The sequence below is a fragment of the Microtus oregoni genome, unplaced genomic scaffold, assembly GCF_018167655.1.
Source record: "Microtus oregoni isolate MIOR12 unplaced genomic scaffold, Mior012 000026F_ref0000081, whole genome shotgun sequence".
NCBI classification, from domain to species: domain Eukaryota; kingdom Metazoa; phylum Chordata; class Mammalia; order Rodentia; family Cricetidae; genus Microtus; species Microtus oregoni.
The window spans coordinates 33,267,841-33,285,652 of NW_024543085.1; the positions used below are offsets into that span (position 1 = coordinate 33,267,841).

Below are 17,812 nucleotides of genomic sequence, written 5' to 3' on the forward strand. Positions count from 1 at the left end.
GCAGAGCTAGGTGAGCAAAACTAAACTGAATGCTGGGAGGAAGGGCGGAGTCAGAGATAAGCCATGTAGCCCTGCCAGAGACAGATGCTGAAACTTTAGCTGGTAAGCCACAGCCATGTAGCAATACACAGATTCATAGAAATGGGTTAAATTAATATGTAAGAGTTAGCCAACAAGAAGCTAGAGCTAACGGACCAAGCAGTGTTTTAAATAATATAGTTGCTGTGTGATTATTTTGGGGCTAAGCAGCCAGGAATTAACAAGAGGCCTCTCTTCCTCCAACAGAGTTAGAAGATGCCTTTAGCCACCAACCTTGAAAATATTTAATATTTCAAAATCTGTAATGTAGTGAAACTTAAGCTGCATAGATTAAAGAAACAAGAGTTCTTTTATGTCCATGGAATTGGGTAAAAATGGACCATCTAATGATTTTCTGTTCAATTACATGAATTTTCTTTTTGCTGTCCATTATTTTTGCAGAGGCAGTTGGTGTGACCAGTCAACGACCAGTGTTCTGTCCATTCCATAAGAAGGAGCAGCTGAAGCTTTACTGTGAAACATGTGACAAACTGACATGTCGGGACTGCCAGCTGCTGGAACACAAAGAGCATAGGTACCAACATGCCTTGTTTTTTTCAGAGTGGCAGCATACCTTTTATGGACTACTGCTGTTTCACCTGAGTGGAGATTTGTATGTGTTTTGTTTGGCCAGTGACAAGCTGGCTTTCTCAATTTCAGTTTCTTTATATTTTGGTCCAGACAGTACATTGAATGGTGTGCATTATATGGTGGTTAGGTGCTAGTGTTAACCCCACTGATTGAGAAAAAGACCACTGTCACAGTTCAAAAGCCAAATTTGAAGCACACTTAGTTAAAGTACTAAGTGAATGGTTCTGGCCAGGTTCATACCCATTCCTGAGAAATGACCCCTAATCGCAGTTTACATTGGCTGAAGTATTTGTCATCAAGTCTGATCAGGATCAAATGTACCTTCTGATGTACCTCCAGCCTATATCCAATCAGAGGCAAGCATACATCCTAACGTATTTCCTGCCTGTGAGCCTCCTGCCCACATGTGATCAAACACATCCAGTGCAGATGGCTCAAACAAACCTGTGGCTTGTTACCTCCCATAAACAGTGGCCTCCAGCATTTCAGGAACTGTCTGTCCTCAAACAAGAAGCTTACAGATCAGAGACATTTTTGTTTCATGGACCTTTTAGGCATAATAATTAAAACTCAAAATATTTTCAACTATGGCTCTCAAATTAGTTGTACCCTTGTATGCCCTCTGCGCCCATGTAAAAATGCTAAAAAATAATTTAAAAATATTCCTATGACATTGCCAAATGTCCTATGGGCCAAAGTCAGCCTACATTGAGATATATTGGCTTACCATACTGTTTATAAAATAACAAGGTTGCTAGTTTCACAAAATTAGGAGACTTTTCCTTGGTAGGGCTTTTGTTGTTGTTGTTTATGTGGAATCTTACTATCTAGCCCTGTCTGGTTGGGAACTATATAAATCAGGCTAGGCTCAAACTCATAGAGATCTTCCTTATTTTTGTACCACCATGGCTGACTTTTAAAAGTTCAGTTTATTGTATAGGTGTCTGTGTTTGTGTGTGTCTGAGAGCAGGCTCACATGTGCCACCTCAGTTGGGAGTTGGTTCCCTCCTTTTGCGTGGGTTCTGTGAGGCTAGCACAAGTGCTTTTATCTGCTGAATCAGCTCACTGGCCTTGACTACTCTGGTGTTAAAATCTCATCTGGTGTTAATTTCTACTTATCTTCTTCCTGGACTGGACATAAACCTTATTAGAATACAACCTTTGTCTCCTAATATGTCCCTTGCTTTATCATATATGAAGGATGATTAATAAAAACTCAGAGAAAGAAATTGGAGTTCAACTTGAAGGTCAGAAAAGCAAAACAGCCAGCCAGTGTCTCTTACCTCAGTCCGAAATGGCGATCCTGCCTCCAGGAATCTCAGAATGCAACTGCCTGAGAGCTGTCTTCTCCCATTTTATAATCCTCTGTGGGGCTGGAATTAAAGGCATGCACCACTACTGCCCAGTTTCAGTGGCAAACTAGTGTAGCTACTGGGATTAAAGGTGTGTGTTATCACTACCTGGTCTGTAAGGCTGATCACTGGGGTTGTTTTATTCTCTGATCTTCATGCAAATTTTATTTATTAATGAAATAATACAAATGAAATACCAATATACACATATGGTACATATACATATATTATACTCAAGTCATTACTTATTGCCTAAGTCAATATTCATTTAACTTTGTTTCTACATATGATTTTAATTATTTCCCATTCCTTCATGGATCTCCTTCATTTCATTTACTTAAGGGTACTTTGTTGAGGCTATACCAGAGATAGAGCTCCCAGATTGTCTGAAATATTTTTCACCTTTTTTATATAGCTCTAGCTCTCCTGGAACTCAGAGATCTTTCTGCCTGCTACTGCTGGATTTAAAGGAGTGTACCACCATGTCCAGTTTTTCACCCTTATTTACATTAAGAATATGTTCCTTGGGCAGAATTCTAGGTTTGCAGTTATTCTTTTTATACTTCAAAAATAATTAGCTTTCTCTATTTGAGAAAGTGTCTTGCTATATAGCTGTGACTATAGATCAGGATGACTTCAGACTTAACAGAGAGCCTCCTGCCTCAGCCTCCCGAGTCCCCAGCGCTTTAAATATTTTGTTATTTATGTTGAGGGTATACCTGTGAAGGTTAGAAAAGAGCTTTCAGAAGTCAGCTCTCAGTATGGAACCTGGGTTTTCTGGCTTAGGGATAATGATAAGCCAGATAATGTAGCCTCCTGCTACACCATCTTGCTAGCCCTAAAGTTCTTTCTAATGTATACTCTCCCTGTCTTTTCACATGCTTCTCGTCTGTAATTTGCCACAGTCACCCTTTTTGTTTTGTTTTTTGGGTTTTTGTTTGTTTGTTTGTTTGTTTTTCTTTTGTTCTGTTTTACAATCAATATTCTTGACTTCCAGATTAATAACAACTACTTAAATGCTGTGTCATGTTATAGGTCACTCAAGACTTTATCAAAAGGTCCTGTATCAAATGCCTTTCCCCACTTATCCCAGAAGAATAATTTTATAGTTGTACAGCAAAGCTGTTTACTATTTAGAAATTATCTTGAAAGTGTTTTTTGTTTGGTGGGGTTGGTTGTTTTTTTTTTGTTTTTTTGTTTTTTTTTTTTTTTGGTTGGGGGGTTTCTCTGTGTAAGCAGTCCTGACTTTCCTGAAACTCACTTTGTAGACCAGGCTGGCCTAGAACTCACTGCGATCCACCTGCCTCCCGAGTTCTGGGATTCATTACACTACCCCACCCAGTGAAAGTGTTTATTTGTAGCAAACCTTCATGACTATGAAATACCAATATAGTTAGGCTGTTAAGATATTTACTAAGTTTTGACTACTTTTTGCTACATCTGTCAGATGGGCTGTATAAGTCTCTAAACTATGAATGTTGGGTATTTACTGCACTCTTGAAATAGAGTATCTAAAGACTCCCTTCTTGTATGGGAAATCCTGCCTTTTTAAACTTCGTATGTGCGCATGTGCATGCATTCATGAATACCACATTATGTATATGGAAGTCAGGGGACAATTTATGGGAATTCTCCTGCCACATGGGTCCCAGGAATCAAAATAAGATTTGGCAATAAGCACTTTTACCCACTGCAGCCGTCTTTCCAACCCATATTTGGAATTTTCAAAGGTTTGTTTTTTTTATACCCTTTATATTATTTTTCTTTCTTTAGATTCATTTGTTCATGTGTGTGTCTTTGTATGTGCATGTGCATTCAGGTGCCCGCAAGGGAACACAGTCCTCTGGATTGGTGTTTCTGTGGTTATGAGCTGCCTCTAGAAGTTCTCTTAACTAGAGTCATCTCTCCCGGCCCATATTCTCTTCTTGTATTAGTTTTGGTTTGGTTTGGTTTTTTAACTTTTGAACTTTTTTGTATAGATACTTGTATGAAGTTATTTGCTTATTATTTCTTCAGATATCAATTTATAGAAGAAGCTTTTCAAAATCAAAAAGGTATCATAGATACACTAATCACCAAACTGATGGAAAAAACAAAATATATAAAGTATACAGGAAATCAGATCCAAAACAGGTAAGTTTATATTTATGAAACTATAAATAAATCCTTTATGTATAGTAAATAAATATGCATTTCTAGATTTTTTTCAACTCACTGTAAAGTATTGCTAAACTTTTGGATTACAAATAGTTTAAGATTGGTAAGACTTTTTCAAAAACTTTGGATTAGAAAGTGATTTCTTCACTAATAAAATATATACTAAATAAAACGTATACTAAATAGCTTATTTATCTGATATATATTTATAATGGTTTTCTAATTTTAATTTTTTAAGATTGAAAAAAAGACAGCTTTGCCAATAACATAGCTACTTTAATATTTGATTATGTACTTAATTGCTATTTTTATATTTCCTAATATTTGAGGTGCCTTCCCAGGTCCTAATCCTTTAGTCACATGGGATACAAGTTTTAGTGCACATTGAAACTAGGTATTACTAAACTTTGATGTACCCTTTTGTTGTGACCAAACATTTCCTTAGGAGGGCACAACACACATGATTGCTCACCCCAGATAGAGAACCCAATACACACATATACATACATACAATGTGTTTATTTATATACATATATGGTATATATGCACACATGTGTATACATGTATGTAACAATAATAACATATTAATTTGGAGGACAGGAGTCAGAGGAAGAAGACCCATAAAATTACAATTTGGTGAGCCAATGCATCTTATTACCTGTATTTACTTACAAGAATTTGGGGAGCAAAAATAACTCAAAGTCAGCTGCATCACCGAAGCCCACACTAGTATGTGTACAGTGTGTTCTCACAAAGATGAGCCTGGAGCATACTCCTCAGCCTGCAGGCAGCTTAGCAGGCTGGAGATGCCCTTTCCCAACCTGAGTTGATCTAAACCTCTTTCAGGCAGCTGGGCCTGTTTTGGCTTCTTCCAATAAGTTAGCCTGGTCTCAAGAGTTTTCTTTGCAGCTCCACTCTGAGAAAAACTCTCAGCTTTTATTGCTTACTCTGGCAGGGAAAGACTTACTGAACTTGTTCAATTTCAGGGACTTCCTGAAGCTATTTTGAATTGTTTCTCTTCCTTCCTGCTTAAGGAGCTTCCCTGTAGGATAGAATGTTTCAGTCTCCAGAAAGCTATTACACAACACTTTATTCTTTGTCTGTTTCTAGATACTTTACTAGAAACCTTTTCTGCTCCATGAAAAAGCAACTGCCCCCTAGATTCATCTCCCATTTAGGGCAGTTACTGACAATTCACATTCCACCTTAGCACACCAAGCAATGTTGAGTCCTCTTTCTCTTGTTTCACGCACAAAGTTAACTTGCTACTGTCTTGAAGTGCCCAGAAGAAAGACCTTGAATAAAAGACTGCATCAGCAAAATTGTGTCAGCCTTTGGGGTTCATCTTGCTTAAAACCATCATAATCTATTCTTTCTATCCTCTCCCCTCTACCCCATCCCCGCCACCTGGAGACAAGATTTCTCTGTGTAACAGTCCTGGCTGACCCGGAACTCTCTTTCTGGACCAGGCTGGCCTCAAACTCACTGAGATCTGCCTGCCTCTGCCTCCCTAAGTGTTGGGATTAAAGGTGTGTGCCACCACCACCTGGCTTATAATCTTAATGTTCTTACTGTTTTATGAAACAGATAGGGATGGTATGTTTGGGATTTTGTTTATTTTGTTTTTGAAACAAAGTTTTGTGTGATTTTGTTTTGTTTTAAGACAATGACCTGTAGAGTCCTGGCTTTCCTGGAATCTACTATGTAGACCAGGCTAGCCTTGAATTCACAGAGAATCCACAGTGAAAGGAATGGAATCAGTACTGGACTTAGTACAAAGGAGATTTTATTTGCCCCAGAGGGATAGAAGATTGAATATAAGAGACAAGACAAAGGAGCTGAACATTAGCAAGGGGGTGGCAGTGGGGGATATTTGCCCTGAAGGGACTGCCTCTGGATAGAGCGGAGACAATTGTGACACAAAGAATTATGGCAGCTTCAAGATAAACAGGAATCCCCCTGTTATGGGGAAGTGTTTAATTTTAATTGGACATGTTAAATAGGTGAGCCAAAGAGGGATTTGATTGCTGGACTTCAATACCTTGATGGTTGGACCTTGGTAATCAGCCTCAGAGGAAGGAAGTGGCCAAATAAGGGAGAGGTAGACAAACTTTGGAATCTATCTACTGGTCTTTAGCAAGGCAGAATGGGGGAAGGACGAGGCCACTTTTGTGGTGCCCCAGGTGGCTAGGGTTCCTTTAATATGTGTGCTTTTATTTTGGTTTGTTGGTTTGTTGTTGTTTTTTTTTTTTTAAGGCAGTATCACTTGAAGCTTCAGCTGACCTTAAACTTGCTACGCAGCCAACAGCCAACATTCAACTTGAGTTTTTGATATTCTTTCTTACGTCTCAAAAGCATTCAACTTACATATATGGGCTCTTTCCTCCTTAAAATAGCGTTGCTGTGTAGGAGGCTTTGATTTCTGAATTATGATTATCAAAAGGGTTGGTGCCCTTTTCTTTCCCTTTGTTCCTTTCTTCGTCTGTGTAGGGATTGAGCTCAAAGTTTTGTGTATATGAGGCACTGTCACAGAAATATATCTTTAGTTTATATAGTTTTACAGTCTACATGATTGCAGAAGGATTAAAATTATGCTACTAATTTGTTATTAATTTGTGTTGAAATATGCAGATTTTTTCCTTATTTGTTCTATTGAACCACTGAAGATTTTGTTTTGTTTTCATTGTTTTGGTTTGGCTTGGTTTTTCAAGACAGGATTTCTCTGGAATGTTGAAGCTTGTCCTGTAACTGGCTCTCTATACCAGGCTGGCTTCAAACTCACAGAGATCTACCTGCATCTACCTCCTGAGTGCTGGGAATAAAGGCATGTACCACTAATGTCTGGCTTGAACCTCTAAATGAGTTTTGGTTGCTTTGTACACCTACCTGATTTTCTTAATTCTGAAGCAATATTTATTTCAAGCAATTATCTTGAGAATTTACAACAGAATACAATCTCTGTAACTTTTTAAGTTTTAGAGTGACTGTAGAAGGAACAGGCAGGAAAAATAAAGCTTTTGTAGTTGTGGCACTGGGTGCAGTCACCAAATGTCTCCTGTAAGCTGTTCCAATGTGTAGTGTCTAGTACTGTTTTTTCTTTCTGTCCATTTCGTCTCCATTTTTTTTATAAATAATAATTTTGGAAAAGTTTCATGAAACAAAGTAGTTGAAGTTAGGCACTCAGGAAAAAGGAGAAACTATTAACTAGTGCACAACCTGGCGGTCCCCTAGCTAGTGCTTAAGAGGTGCCTGGCCCAGACGAGAAACTTTCTCATCTTCTTTGTAGTTGAGTGAGTTCACAGAGGCAGAGAAACACAGCTCCAGTTCCTTATACAAGGTTGGGTCTTCAAAGCAGTTTGACAAATTTGCCTCTTCTGAGAAGACTAAGGGGCTTTTAAAGAGCAAGCAGCCCTAATGAGCGATTTTCTAAAAGTACAACTTCACCAAAGTTAAATTCTAATTAAATCAGGAACATAATTCCGTTTTATTTTTTTAGGAGAAACCAGTAAGCTGTCTATCTTAATACTAAGGCATAGCCCCTCAGCTTAGTTTCTTTGTATATAATTTAGTATTTTCTTCAGGGGATCCCTGTAGGTGTCATGGCAGGGACACAAACTGCACAGAGGTGAGGGTGTCAGTTTGACTGACAAACTGGGTCACATTTCTAGAGTCTGATGCCAGGCAATTTATTGCCAGCGTATTCAACGGGAAAAGTTTCCAGTCAACAATCAGTGCAAGTCTAGATACACATTAAAGCTCAATGTGTGACTACATAGAGACTCCTTTGCAGAGTACATATGACCGAAGATAGGTTTGTATCTAAAAGGCCTAGGATCTAGTGTGGTCACTGATAGTGTTAAGGTCAACAGGCCATAAAATAATGTGGCATCTCCCCTCAGGATGGCTTCTATTAACTGGGAGCTAAAGATAAAGACCTAGGAAGGGAGAGTCTGGGATAACCTTCTAGGGGATTTGGGTGCAGTCTGCCTCTAAAGCTAGCAGAGGTTCTCAAGTAGTTAACAGTGCCCACTCCCAGCCTTCTGGGTGGAAAACAGATATTTCCTCCTTTGAAGAACCCCTGCATGATTAATGCTCCTGTTTTCTCAGTGATCTGTGCGTGCAAAAACCTTTGTGACCCCAACATTTCCTAAGTGTTAAAGTTTGTTCGTATTTTTTTTTCTTTTTAACTGCTTGACTGTTTATTTCAAGACCCTCCCCCATTTTCATATGTATTCGGAGTGTGTATGTATATGTGTGTTTGCATGTGTGTGGGCACCTGGCATTTGCTGGTGTGCATGTACGTGAGTAGATGTGTGTGGAGACCTGAGGTTGATGTCAAGGATCATCCTCTGTGTTCTTGTTGTGTGGAGACCTGAGGTTGATGTCAGGGATCATCCTCTGTGCTCTTGTGCTTTAGGGTCTCTCATTTAAACTCAGAGGTGGCTGATCTGCTAACCAGTTCACTCTGGGGATCCTGTCTCCACTTTCCTAGGCTTTACAGGTGGATTTCCACACATACCCTGCATTTATGTGGGTTATGGGGATCTGAACTCTGGTCCTCAGGCTTGTGCAACAAGTACTTTGACTTCTGGGCCATTTAGAAAAGTAAACTAATTGTTAATTGTTGTCTTTTGTTTTTTTATTCTGGTATGGTGAAAAATTGCCAACTCGGATCCCTGAGATGAGAGTATCACACTCACAGAGTAGAACTTGTTTCCATTCATAATTTTGTTTCATCTTGACTATAAATTCTAGCTGTAGGCTGCTCCCTGGTCCTGTCTTTTTAGATCAGCATGTTGCTTTTGCTGTGTGACATATTTCTTTAAAAACATGTTCTTTAAAATATACTTACTCTACAAGTTTTGTTTAACTGAATTATTGTTTCTAATGTCTTCTAGACAAATTAAATCGAGCTTACAGATAGAACTTTGAAAGTCTAAAATAATTTTTGGCCTAATTTAGATATTAAGATAGCCAATTTGAATTCTTGAAAAATCTGCCATTAATTAAAATACTCTGTTTTATTTCATTTTCAGAATAATTGAAGTAAATCAAAACCAAAAGCAGGTGGAACAGGATATTAAAGTTGCCATCTTTACGTTGATGGTGGAGATAAACAAGAAAGGGAAAGCCCTTCTGCACCAACTTGAGGTGAGTTGAGGGCAGTGCTGTGGACTATGACTCAGCATGCTTCCCTTTGTGAGTGCTGCACTGTGACCACCTGCTTATAGCCCTGTCATACACTAAGGTGTCATAATCCTCCAATTTATTCTACAGCACTAAGCAAAAAGCCTCACTATGGATATCTGATTGTTGACATTCACTAAAGTGACAGCCATTGTATCACCAAGGGGAAGATGGAGTTAAGCAGAAATTTTTAGAAAGATACATTGTGCAAGAGATTTCGTTTTCAAATAGAGTCTTGCGACAAATAATGATGTTCCTATCAATAACAAGTGGTAATAGTGATCTCTTAAGAGTATATACTATGTCACCTAATGACCATCTGTCTTTGTTGACTTTGGTACACTCTATGATGTTTGGACAATGAAAAAATAACAAATGACATATATTACAGTCCAATGTTAGTAGTCCATGGCATTTAGTTAACCCTCTGAGAAATTAGGGAAAATAGGTGTAGTGGTTTATGCCTATAATTCCAGCATCCAGGAGGCAGAGGCAGGTGGAATTTCTATGAGTTCCAGGCTAGCCAGACCTCTGTACTGAGACCTCTGACTCAAAGCAGCAACAAAAGTAAAATAGGTAGTGTAGGCCAGAGACTGCTTGTTTGTTTCCAGCCGCCCAGACCCAAAATAAATCACACAGACTATTAATTAAAACACTGTTTCACCAATCACTTAGGCGTATTGCTAGCTAACTCTTATATCTTAAATTAACCCATTTCTCTATTAATCTGTGCATCTCCACCTGACTGTGACCTACCGGGTAAAGTTCCCAGGCTGCAGCTACCTGGTTTCTCACTGACTCCGCCTTTATCTCTGCTTGGAATTTCCACCTTACTCTATTCTGCCCTGTGATAGCCCCAAAGACACTTCCCAGTTGGATACAGAGGGGAATCCCACACCAAGATAGGGATAATGTTTCTCTTACCCTCAATCTTGTATAGTCTTTTTTTTTTTTTCCTGCATTTTGTCTGCTCAGGCTATCCTTGAACTCAAAATCCTTTTGCCACATCCTCCTAGATGCTGGGTCCAGGACTGTACCACCACACCCAGTCACATTATATAGTCTCAGTTATGAAAGCAGTGTTTAGGGAGTATACGCTCAAGATAGGATGGTTTATAAATATAGGTAAAAACAATTTTAGAAATAACGTACTATCTCCCCCCCCCCCTTGAGATACTGAAAATGTGACTTTTGGTCTTTGTAGACCCGGCAACTAGGCTGACTTCAAACTCATAGGGATCTACCTGCTTCTGCCTCTCATGTGCTGGGGTTAAAAGCTTGAGCCGCCATGTACCAGCTTGCTCACCTTTCTTAAATTCATCAATATCAACAGCACAAGTCCACGCAATACCATATACTACAGTGTATATGGCATGTAAACTTGCCGTATAGTATTTAGTTATTCTTTTAGCATGTCAAGAGAAAGAATTTATATTCAAGAAACAGTTGAGAAAAAGAGAGTGCTAGTATGTAAAGAATTGTAAGAGAGACGATTAGGTAAACATTCTAGTTCATCTTTAATTCATAGTTGACCAGTTGATAATATCTCTATCAGAAAGTCCTGTCCCTGCTAAGAAGCCATGGCTGTTCATAATTCTGCAATTACAGAAATGTTAGGAAGTGCTTTGGATAAAAGGAATCAGTGCTCGGTTATAATAACTGTGTTTTTGGGGTTCTGCAGTTGTTTTAAAAATGGGCACATTAAGTAGAATTTGATGTTTTCAGATTTTTACACACATCACTTTAACAATACTGTAGAGTAGTGCCTTGGCTCTGGATACTTGAAGAGTGTTAAAAATTAAGGGGAGTCTAGAATCTATAAAAATGTACTTGGCCATCAGTATTCGTTTTGATGAACTTCACCTTGAAAATTCCATGTTACTTGTTGAATATGCCCCAAGTCTTCATTCCCATTCTTCTGGTTCAGAATTCACCTGTCCAGCAGATGAATGGATCCTGTTTTATATGCTACCTTGTAAAATCAAAATACTAGAACTTCTTAGTCTCAATTTCCAGTTTTTCATAAAATTCTTCTCCGTTCTAAAAATGCACTGCAGTTTGCAGAGGTCATTGCTGCTGTTAGACTCAGGGTAGATGTGACAGTGCCTTTGACTGTTAGCAGTGCAGCTCTGTGCATTGTCCAGATAGACCTGACCAGGGCAGGTAGTAAGAGTTCAGTTCCAGTAGAAAACCATGTTATCTGCTCTTCATGAGGTTTGTATGTTTGTAGTGCTTTTTTTTCTATTACACAATCACAGTGCCTTTCATTTTGATTGCCCTCTGTTTTCTAAGTATATATTTTCTGTGGAGAAAGTAAGTATTCTGACCCGATTTGGTGGGCAGGGGGGTGCCATGTTGGCATTGAACCCATTATTCTGTTTTTCTGTAGTACCTTTGAGAATGCATTAGCAATGCATAGTACTTACCTACTGGCTCTTCCAGTAACTCTCAAGACAAATAATTTGATTTTTTTAATGCCAAATACGAGATAAGTTTCAGCTACCACCTCGCATGATCTTTGGGTACAGGCTAGTTGCAATTGGAGGTAGAATCTCTAGAACATGAAACTCTGTATTGGTTAAATCATGTGATGAACTGGTCATTTGAGTAGATAGCTGGATGATTTGTCTGTTTTACTGTGTGTTTTGAATTTAGATTTTACGATATTATAGCTAATCCGTGTCTGTTTTTCATTTAATTTAGCAAGACCCCTCCACAGAGACCTATAGGCAAAAGGTAGAGATAACATGGAGACTATACTTTTATTACATTCAGTGTGATCCTTTGTATTATGAAGGAAAGTGCTTATGATCATTTTTAATACTGTTAGTTGAATACAGAGTAGTTCTTAATCTGAATTGATTATCCAAAAATAACCATTAAAATGAATGTGAAGTATTAATTCTGAAATTATTTTATTTGCAGAGTCTTGCAAAGGACCATAGAATGAAACTTATACAACAACAGCAGGAAGTGGCTGGACTTTCCAAGCAGTTAGAGCACGTCATGCATTTTTCTAAATGGGCCGTTTCCAGTGGCAGCAGCACAGCACTGCTTTACAGCAAGCGGCTGGTAAGAGAGAGGAGAGAGCACCAGAGCCAAGCGGTGGCAATGCACACCTTTAATCTCACACTTAGGAGGCAGAGGCAGGCATATCTCCATGAGTTTGAGGCCGGCCTGCTCTACAGAACTAGTTCCAGGTCAGCCAGGGCTACACAAATAAACCCTGTCTTGGGTGGGGGAGGGAAGAAAGGAAGGACAAAAGAATAAATGGCTGGGTAAGATGGTGCTTCCCATAATCCAAGCACTGGGGAGATTGAGGCAGGCTGTCTTTGGTCTACATAGTGAGAGTTCCAGACCTACCAGGGCTGCATAGTGAGACTTTTGTCTACAAACAAACACACAGATAACCCCCCTTCCCCCAAAAACTAATACAAAACACAGTCTATTTACCCTTAATTGCATTTTAGCAATTGATCAAAATACTTGATTTTATAAATTTTTACCTGAAATGGATTTGATGTGATTTAAATTTTAATTTCCTGTTTTCACTCCTAGTGACATATGAATCCAGTGTAATTATACTGATAGTAAACATTTACTGTCACCTGCAGCATGCCACGATCTAATTCAAGCATTTTCCATGTTGAATTTTACATCATTATTAGATGTAGCTAGTCATTTTATTGGACAAATTATGAAAAAAGGCACAGAGGTAAATAGCATACCTACCACTGTCACTGTCCTGTAAAGAGCTGTATCCAACCTTACCATTGAATGTGTGATTATCCTCTCAACTTTACACTGCAGCAGATACAGCATATGCTGCTGAATGTTGAACAGCCTCATAAGGGTAGTTTAAGATTTGGTGCACTTACTGAAGTTATTGCCACTGTACCTACAGCACTAGCGTCTCTGCCCACTGATTTTGGCAGGGGCCAAGCTCCTTTTCCATTGAGCTTCCAGGGCTGCTTATATTGTTGGTCTCAACTTTGGTTTAAAAACAAGAATATTACTTAGAAAGTCAGCAGATACTTGTATTCTTAAGATTCTACATCTTTTGTCCTTTATTCTTTGGAACCAAGTGGCAGAGGCAGTACATATGTGTTACATAAGTTTTACTTATTTAAATTAATAATTACTTTAATGACAAATATTTATGAATAATATAAGGCAGGTCTCTCAAAGTGTGGCTAAATGCTATTATACTGACTCACATATTTCTAAAATTACTGTTTCTTTAAGCAAAAATCTATATAGTATAGAAACCTTTGGAATTAATTTTTTTGAAAATTATTCTTTGACCTTCTTCAGCATTATCTACCTTTTTTCTGCTGGTACTTTATTTCTACATATGTGACTTTTGTTGTTTTGTGATATGAGATCTTTGTGGTTTGGTATGAGATATGCTCATCTATCTTACACTGATTTAAGTTACAGTGTTATTACTAAGCATAGCCTATTTTATATTTTATTCTTGTTTTAGATGGCAGAAGTTTTGTTGTTATTGTTTAGTCTTTTGTTTGGTTTTGTCTTTGTTTTATTTTTTTTCTGCCAAATACCATTCCAGTGTATATGAGGCTGATATATGAAAGTATATAAAGTAGACGGGAGTTTCTGTCCTGCCCAGTCCTGCAGCTGTGTAGTACCAACAAAATACACAGAAGCTTATATTAATTATAAACTTATAATTATAATAATTATAAATTATTAGCTCCGGCTTATCATTAACTAGCTCTTACAACTTAAATCAAACCATGATTCTTATCTATGTTTAGCCACGTGGTTTGGTGCCTTTTATCAGTGAGGCATTCTCGTCTTGCTTCCTCTTTGGCTGGCTGGTGGCTGCAGACTGTGCCTTTCCTCTTCCCAGAATTATTCTAGTCTGGTTGCACCACCTATGCTTGCTGTCTGGCTACTGGCTAATCAGCATTTTATTAAACCAGTGAAAGTGACAAATCATTACAGGATGTAAGAGCATTATCCCACAGCAATGTAGATCTGTCTGTCACTATTTATCCATCAGTAGACACATAAAGGTAAATAAATATATATATATATATATACACACATATATATATCATATATAATTTTGCATATGCATCTATCAATCAGTGTACATATGTTGTTTTTCTATCTTTACCATCATAAAAAATACAATAAACATGGAAGGCCAGAAATTTATGCCATGCTTTTCAGTTCTTTGGGAATATATGTAGAGAGCTTGCTAGGCTATATAGTATTAGTTTTAATTGTTTGAAGAACCTCCATGCGATTTTCCATAATGGCTATACCAATTTACATTCCTACCAGTCTCTAACCCTCACCAGCACTTACTGTGACCATTGCTTAGCTAACAGCTGTAGTTCCAAGCATGATGTAGTGAATCCTTGGGATTTTGATTTGCATTTCACTTGTTGGTTTGTGGGGTTGGTTCATCACCTGTTCATAGATCTATTGGACAGTTTTTTAAAGACTTTTTTATAATCGTGTTTATGTGTAGGGATATGCACATGTGTGCAGGTGCTGTGAGAGCCAGGGGCATCAGATTTCCTGTAGTTATTGGCCATGTGAGCCACTCAACATGGGTGCTAAATAGTCTTCTTAACTGCTGAGTCATCTTCAGCCCCGGGGTGTCTGTGTGTGTGTGTGTGTGTGTGTGTGTGTGTGTGTGTGTGTGTCTGTCTGTCTGTTTGTCTGTCTCTGTGTGCGGTTGGCAAACTTCCCAATCCAGGGAACCTTTTTGCTTAATTATTTTTTGACTATGGAGAAGCATTTTAATAGGATTTAGCGTTGTTTATGTCTTCTAATTTAGTTAGTTCATCTTTTTATAATTGGAGAAAGAGACAGAAACTGGCTAAGCCCTATGAAGTGAGAGAGTCCTTTCAGAAGTCCAATCATAAAATCTTGAAATATTTAAACTTCACATTACTTTCTTAAAGTTTCTCTTGTCATTTGTTAAACTTTAAATCTGTGTTTTATTTAGAGGGAAGGCAAGAAAAATTATGTTAGTAGAGACTCAAAAAATGAAGCTGTCATTTGTAATAGCAGAGAATGTTTCTTTACTGCCAATGGTTAGGAAAGTATGCAGGAGCAAGTGTGACAAGGGTGATTGGGCTCCTGCCCCCTTTCCCCCCTTTCATTGATCAACGACCTTTTTCCCCTTTGAGTGTCTAGTTCTGGCGCTACACCAGCTCCCTACTCTTACCGGCAGTACCCAGAGCATGATGCTCTTCTGATGCTTCATTGAGTTCCGTTCTCTCCTCTGAAGCTCATCTGTTTATCTTTCTGTCCACCCCCACTCCACAAAAAAAAAAAAAAAAAAATTTTGCATTAAAAAAATTTTATTCCTTATTGTGAATAATTAGCTAGATTTTTCATTGTACATACACTTGAATTTGAAGCACGTTTAGTAAGATCTCAGAGAAATTGGGGTTCAACCTTAAGATCCGAAACAGTAAGCCATTGGCTCTTACCTCGACTTCAGTCCAAATTGATGATCCTTCCTCCAGGAATTTCAGAGTGAGACTGTGTTTGAAGGCTGTTTCTTTGTTTTATAATCCTTTCTAGGGATGGGATTAAAATCGTGCATCACAGTGGTAAGGAGAGGGCCGCTTGTTTGTCCCAGCCGCCCGGGACACCCAAAATAACCACACAGAAACTGTATTAATAAAAACACTGCTTGGCCATTACCTCTAACTTCTTATTGGCTAACTCTTACATATTAGTTTAACCTATCTCCATTAATCTGTATACCACCATATGGCAGTGGCTTACCGGAGATTCTAACCAGCGTCCATCTCAGGCGGAGGATCCATGGCTTCTCTGACTGTTTTCTTCCTCCTAGCATTCAGTTCTGTCTATTCTGCCTACCTAAGTTCTGCCCTATCAGGCCCAAAGCAGTTTCTTTATTCATTAACCAATGAAAGCAACACATGAATAAAAGAACATCCTACACCACATTACTATGATTAAAGCCATGCACTGCCCAGTTTCTATGGCATACTAGAGTGGCTACTGGAATTAAAGGTGTGTGTTTCCATTACCTGGTCTGTAAGACTGACTAGTGGGGCTGTTTTACTTTCAAATCTTCAGGAAGCTTTATTTATTAAAATATAATTGAAATGCCACTACATGAATTCATTCTTAGTTCTTATAGGTCTGAAGCGATGAACAGGTAGACTTAATGAAACTTTAGTTATTCATTGTACTATCTAGGCCTTATAGCTCTTAAGATTATCTTAAGTACATCAGGAGTTTTGTCAAGTGTAACAGCTCACGGTTTAGATAGATAATAACGCAGGTAAAAATCCTAAGTATTTAACACATGACAAGGAGCCAAGTTTGGCTATATCTGATATACTCTTAGACCTTTCTGTTACCTGCTCAGCAAATATTTAAATAGGTACTTGATTTCAGAAGTATAAATAGAGCTCAATATTAAATAGAAAGAATTTACATCTTTTTTTTTTTTTTTTTTTTTGGTTTTTCAAGTCAGGGTTTCTCTATGGTTTTGGAGCCTGTCCTGGAACTAGCTCTTGTAGACCAGGCTGGTCTCGAACTCACAGAGATCCGCCTGCCTCTGCCTCCCGAGTGCTGGGATTAAAGGCGTGCGCCACCACCGCCCGGCCAAGAATTTACATCTTAGCTTGGAAGTAGTTACAGCCAGGGAATATGCCTTATAAATTCTTTTAATTACATTTGTTTACCCTTAAGGAAGTACTCAAAAAATTAGTTTTATTTATGTGTATTTTTTTTTTGGATGCCCACAAAGGCCAGAAGAGAGCATCCCTTGGAGCTGGAGTTCCAGGTATCTGTGAGCCCTCCAACATGGGTCCTGGGAAGGGAACCCAGGTCCTCTGGAAGAGCAGCAATCACTTTTAACCCATACAGCCATCTTGCCAGCTCCAGTGTGCATATTCATATTTGTTTTTCTCACAAGAAATTCCTTAAATGACCACCTTTGATTATTAAAACTACTAGGTTTGTATAGTGTTTTTCTAGGAGAAAAAATACAATTTTAAAAAACGAAAATTCCTGTGTCTTTCTGACATGGAGGAATTAATCTTATCCCTACTGCATCAATAGGCATGTAGTATAACTAGGACCTGGGGATCACCCAGAAGCCTGGACCTATAGTCAGAGCTATGACAAAGTAACCACAAATTTGAACATTCTGATTTTATTTTGGTTCACAGTTCCACCAAGATTTTAACCACATTGGCAGCAACCCAGAAGCAAAGTACAAACTGAGTTTTCTGTATATGCACAGACAGCTGTATATGTCTAGTTACAGATAGGTGTGTTTGTGTGCTCCCCATACCTGAGCTTGCTATCCTGGTTTCAAAGTACTTAGGAAGAAGAAGGTAGTGCAGAGTATCCAGAGTATCTTGCTGTACCAGAAACTAGACAGTACTCAGAATGGAAGGAGCATGTCAAAGGAACCT

The 17,812-nt window shown here is 38.4% G+C and overlaps 1 protein-coding gene across 4 annotated transcripts in view; it reads left to right on the forward strand.

The window, feature by feature from the left end:
* Trim24 (tripartite motif containing 24) overlaps positions 1-17,812 on the forward strand; it is a 108,652-nt gene that overhangs the window by 64,279 nt on the left and 26,561 nt on the right. For all 4 annotated transcript variants that reach the window (XM_041675501.1, XM_041675498.1, XM_041675499.1 and 1 more), the window contains exons 4-7: positions 481-613; positions 4,038-4,154; positions 9,215-9,329; positions 12,291-12,437. In XM_041675501.1, the coding sequence (XP_041531435.1) occupies positions 481-613; positions 4,038-4,154; positions 9,215-9,329; positions 12,291-12,437 (512 nt within the window). The remainder of the gene's footprint in view (positions 1-480; positions 614-4,037; positions 4,155-9,214; positions 9,330-12,290; positions 12,438-17,812) is intronic.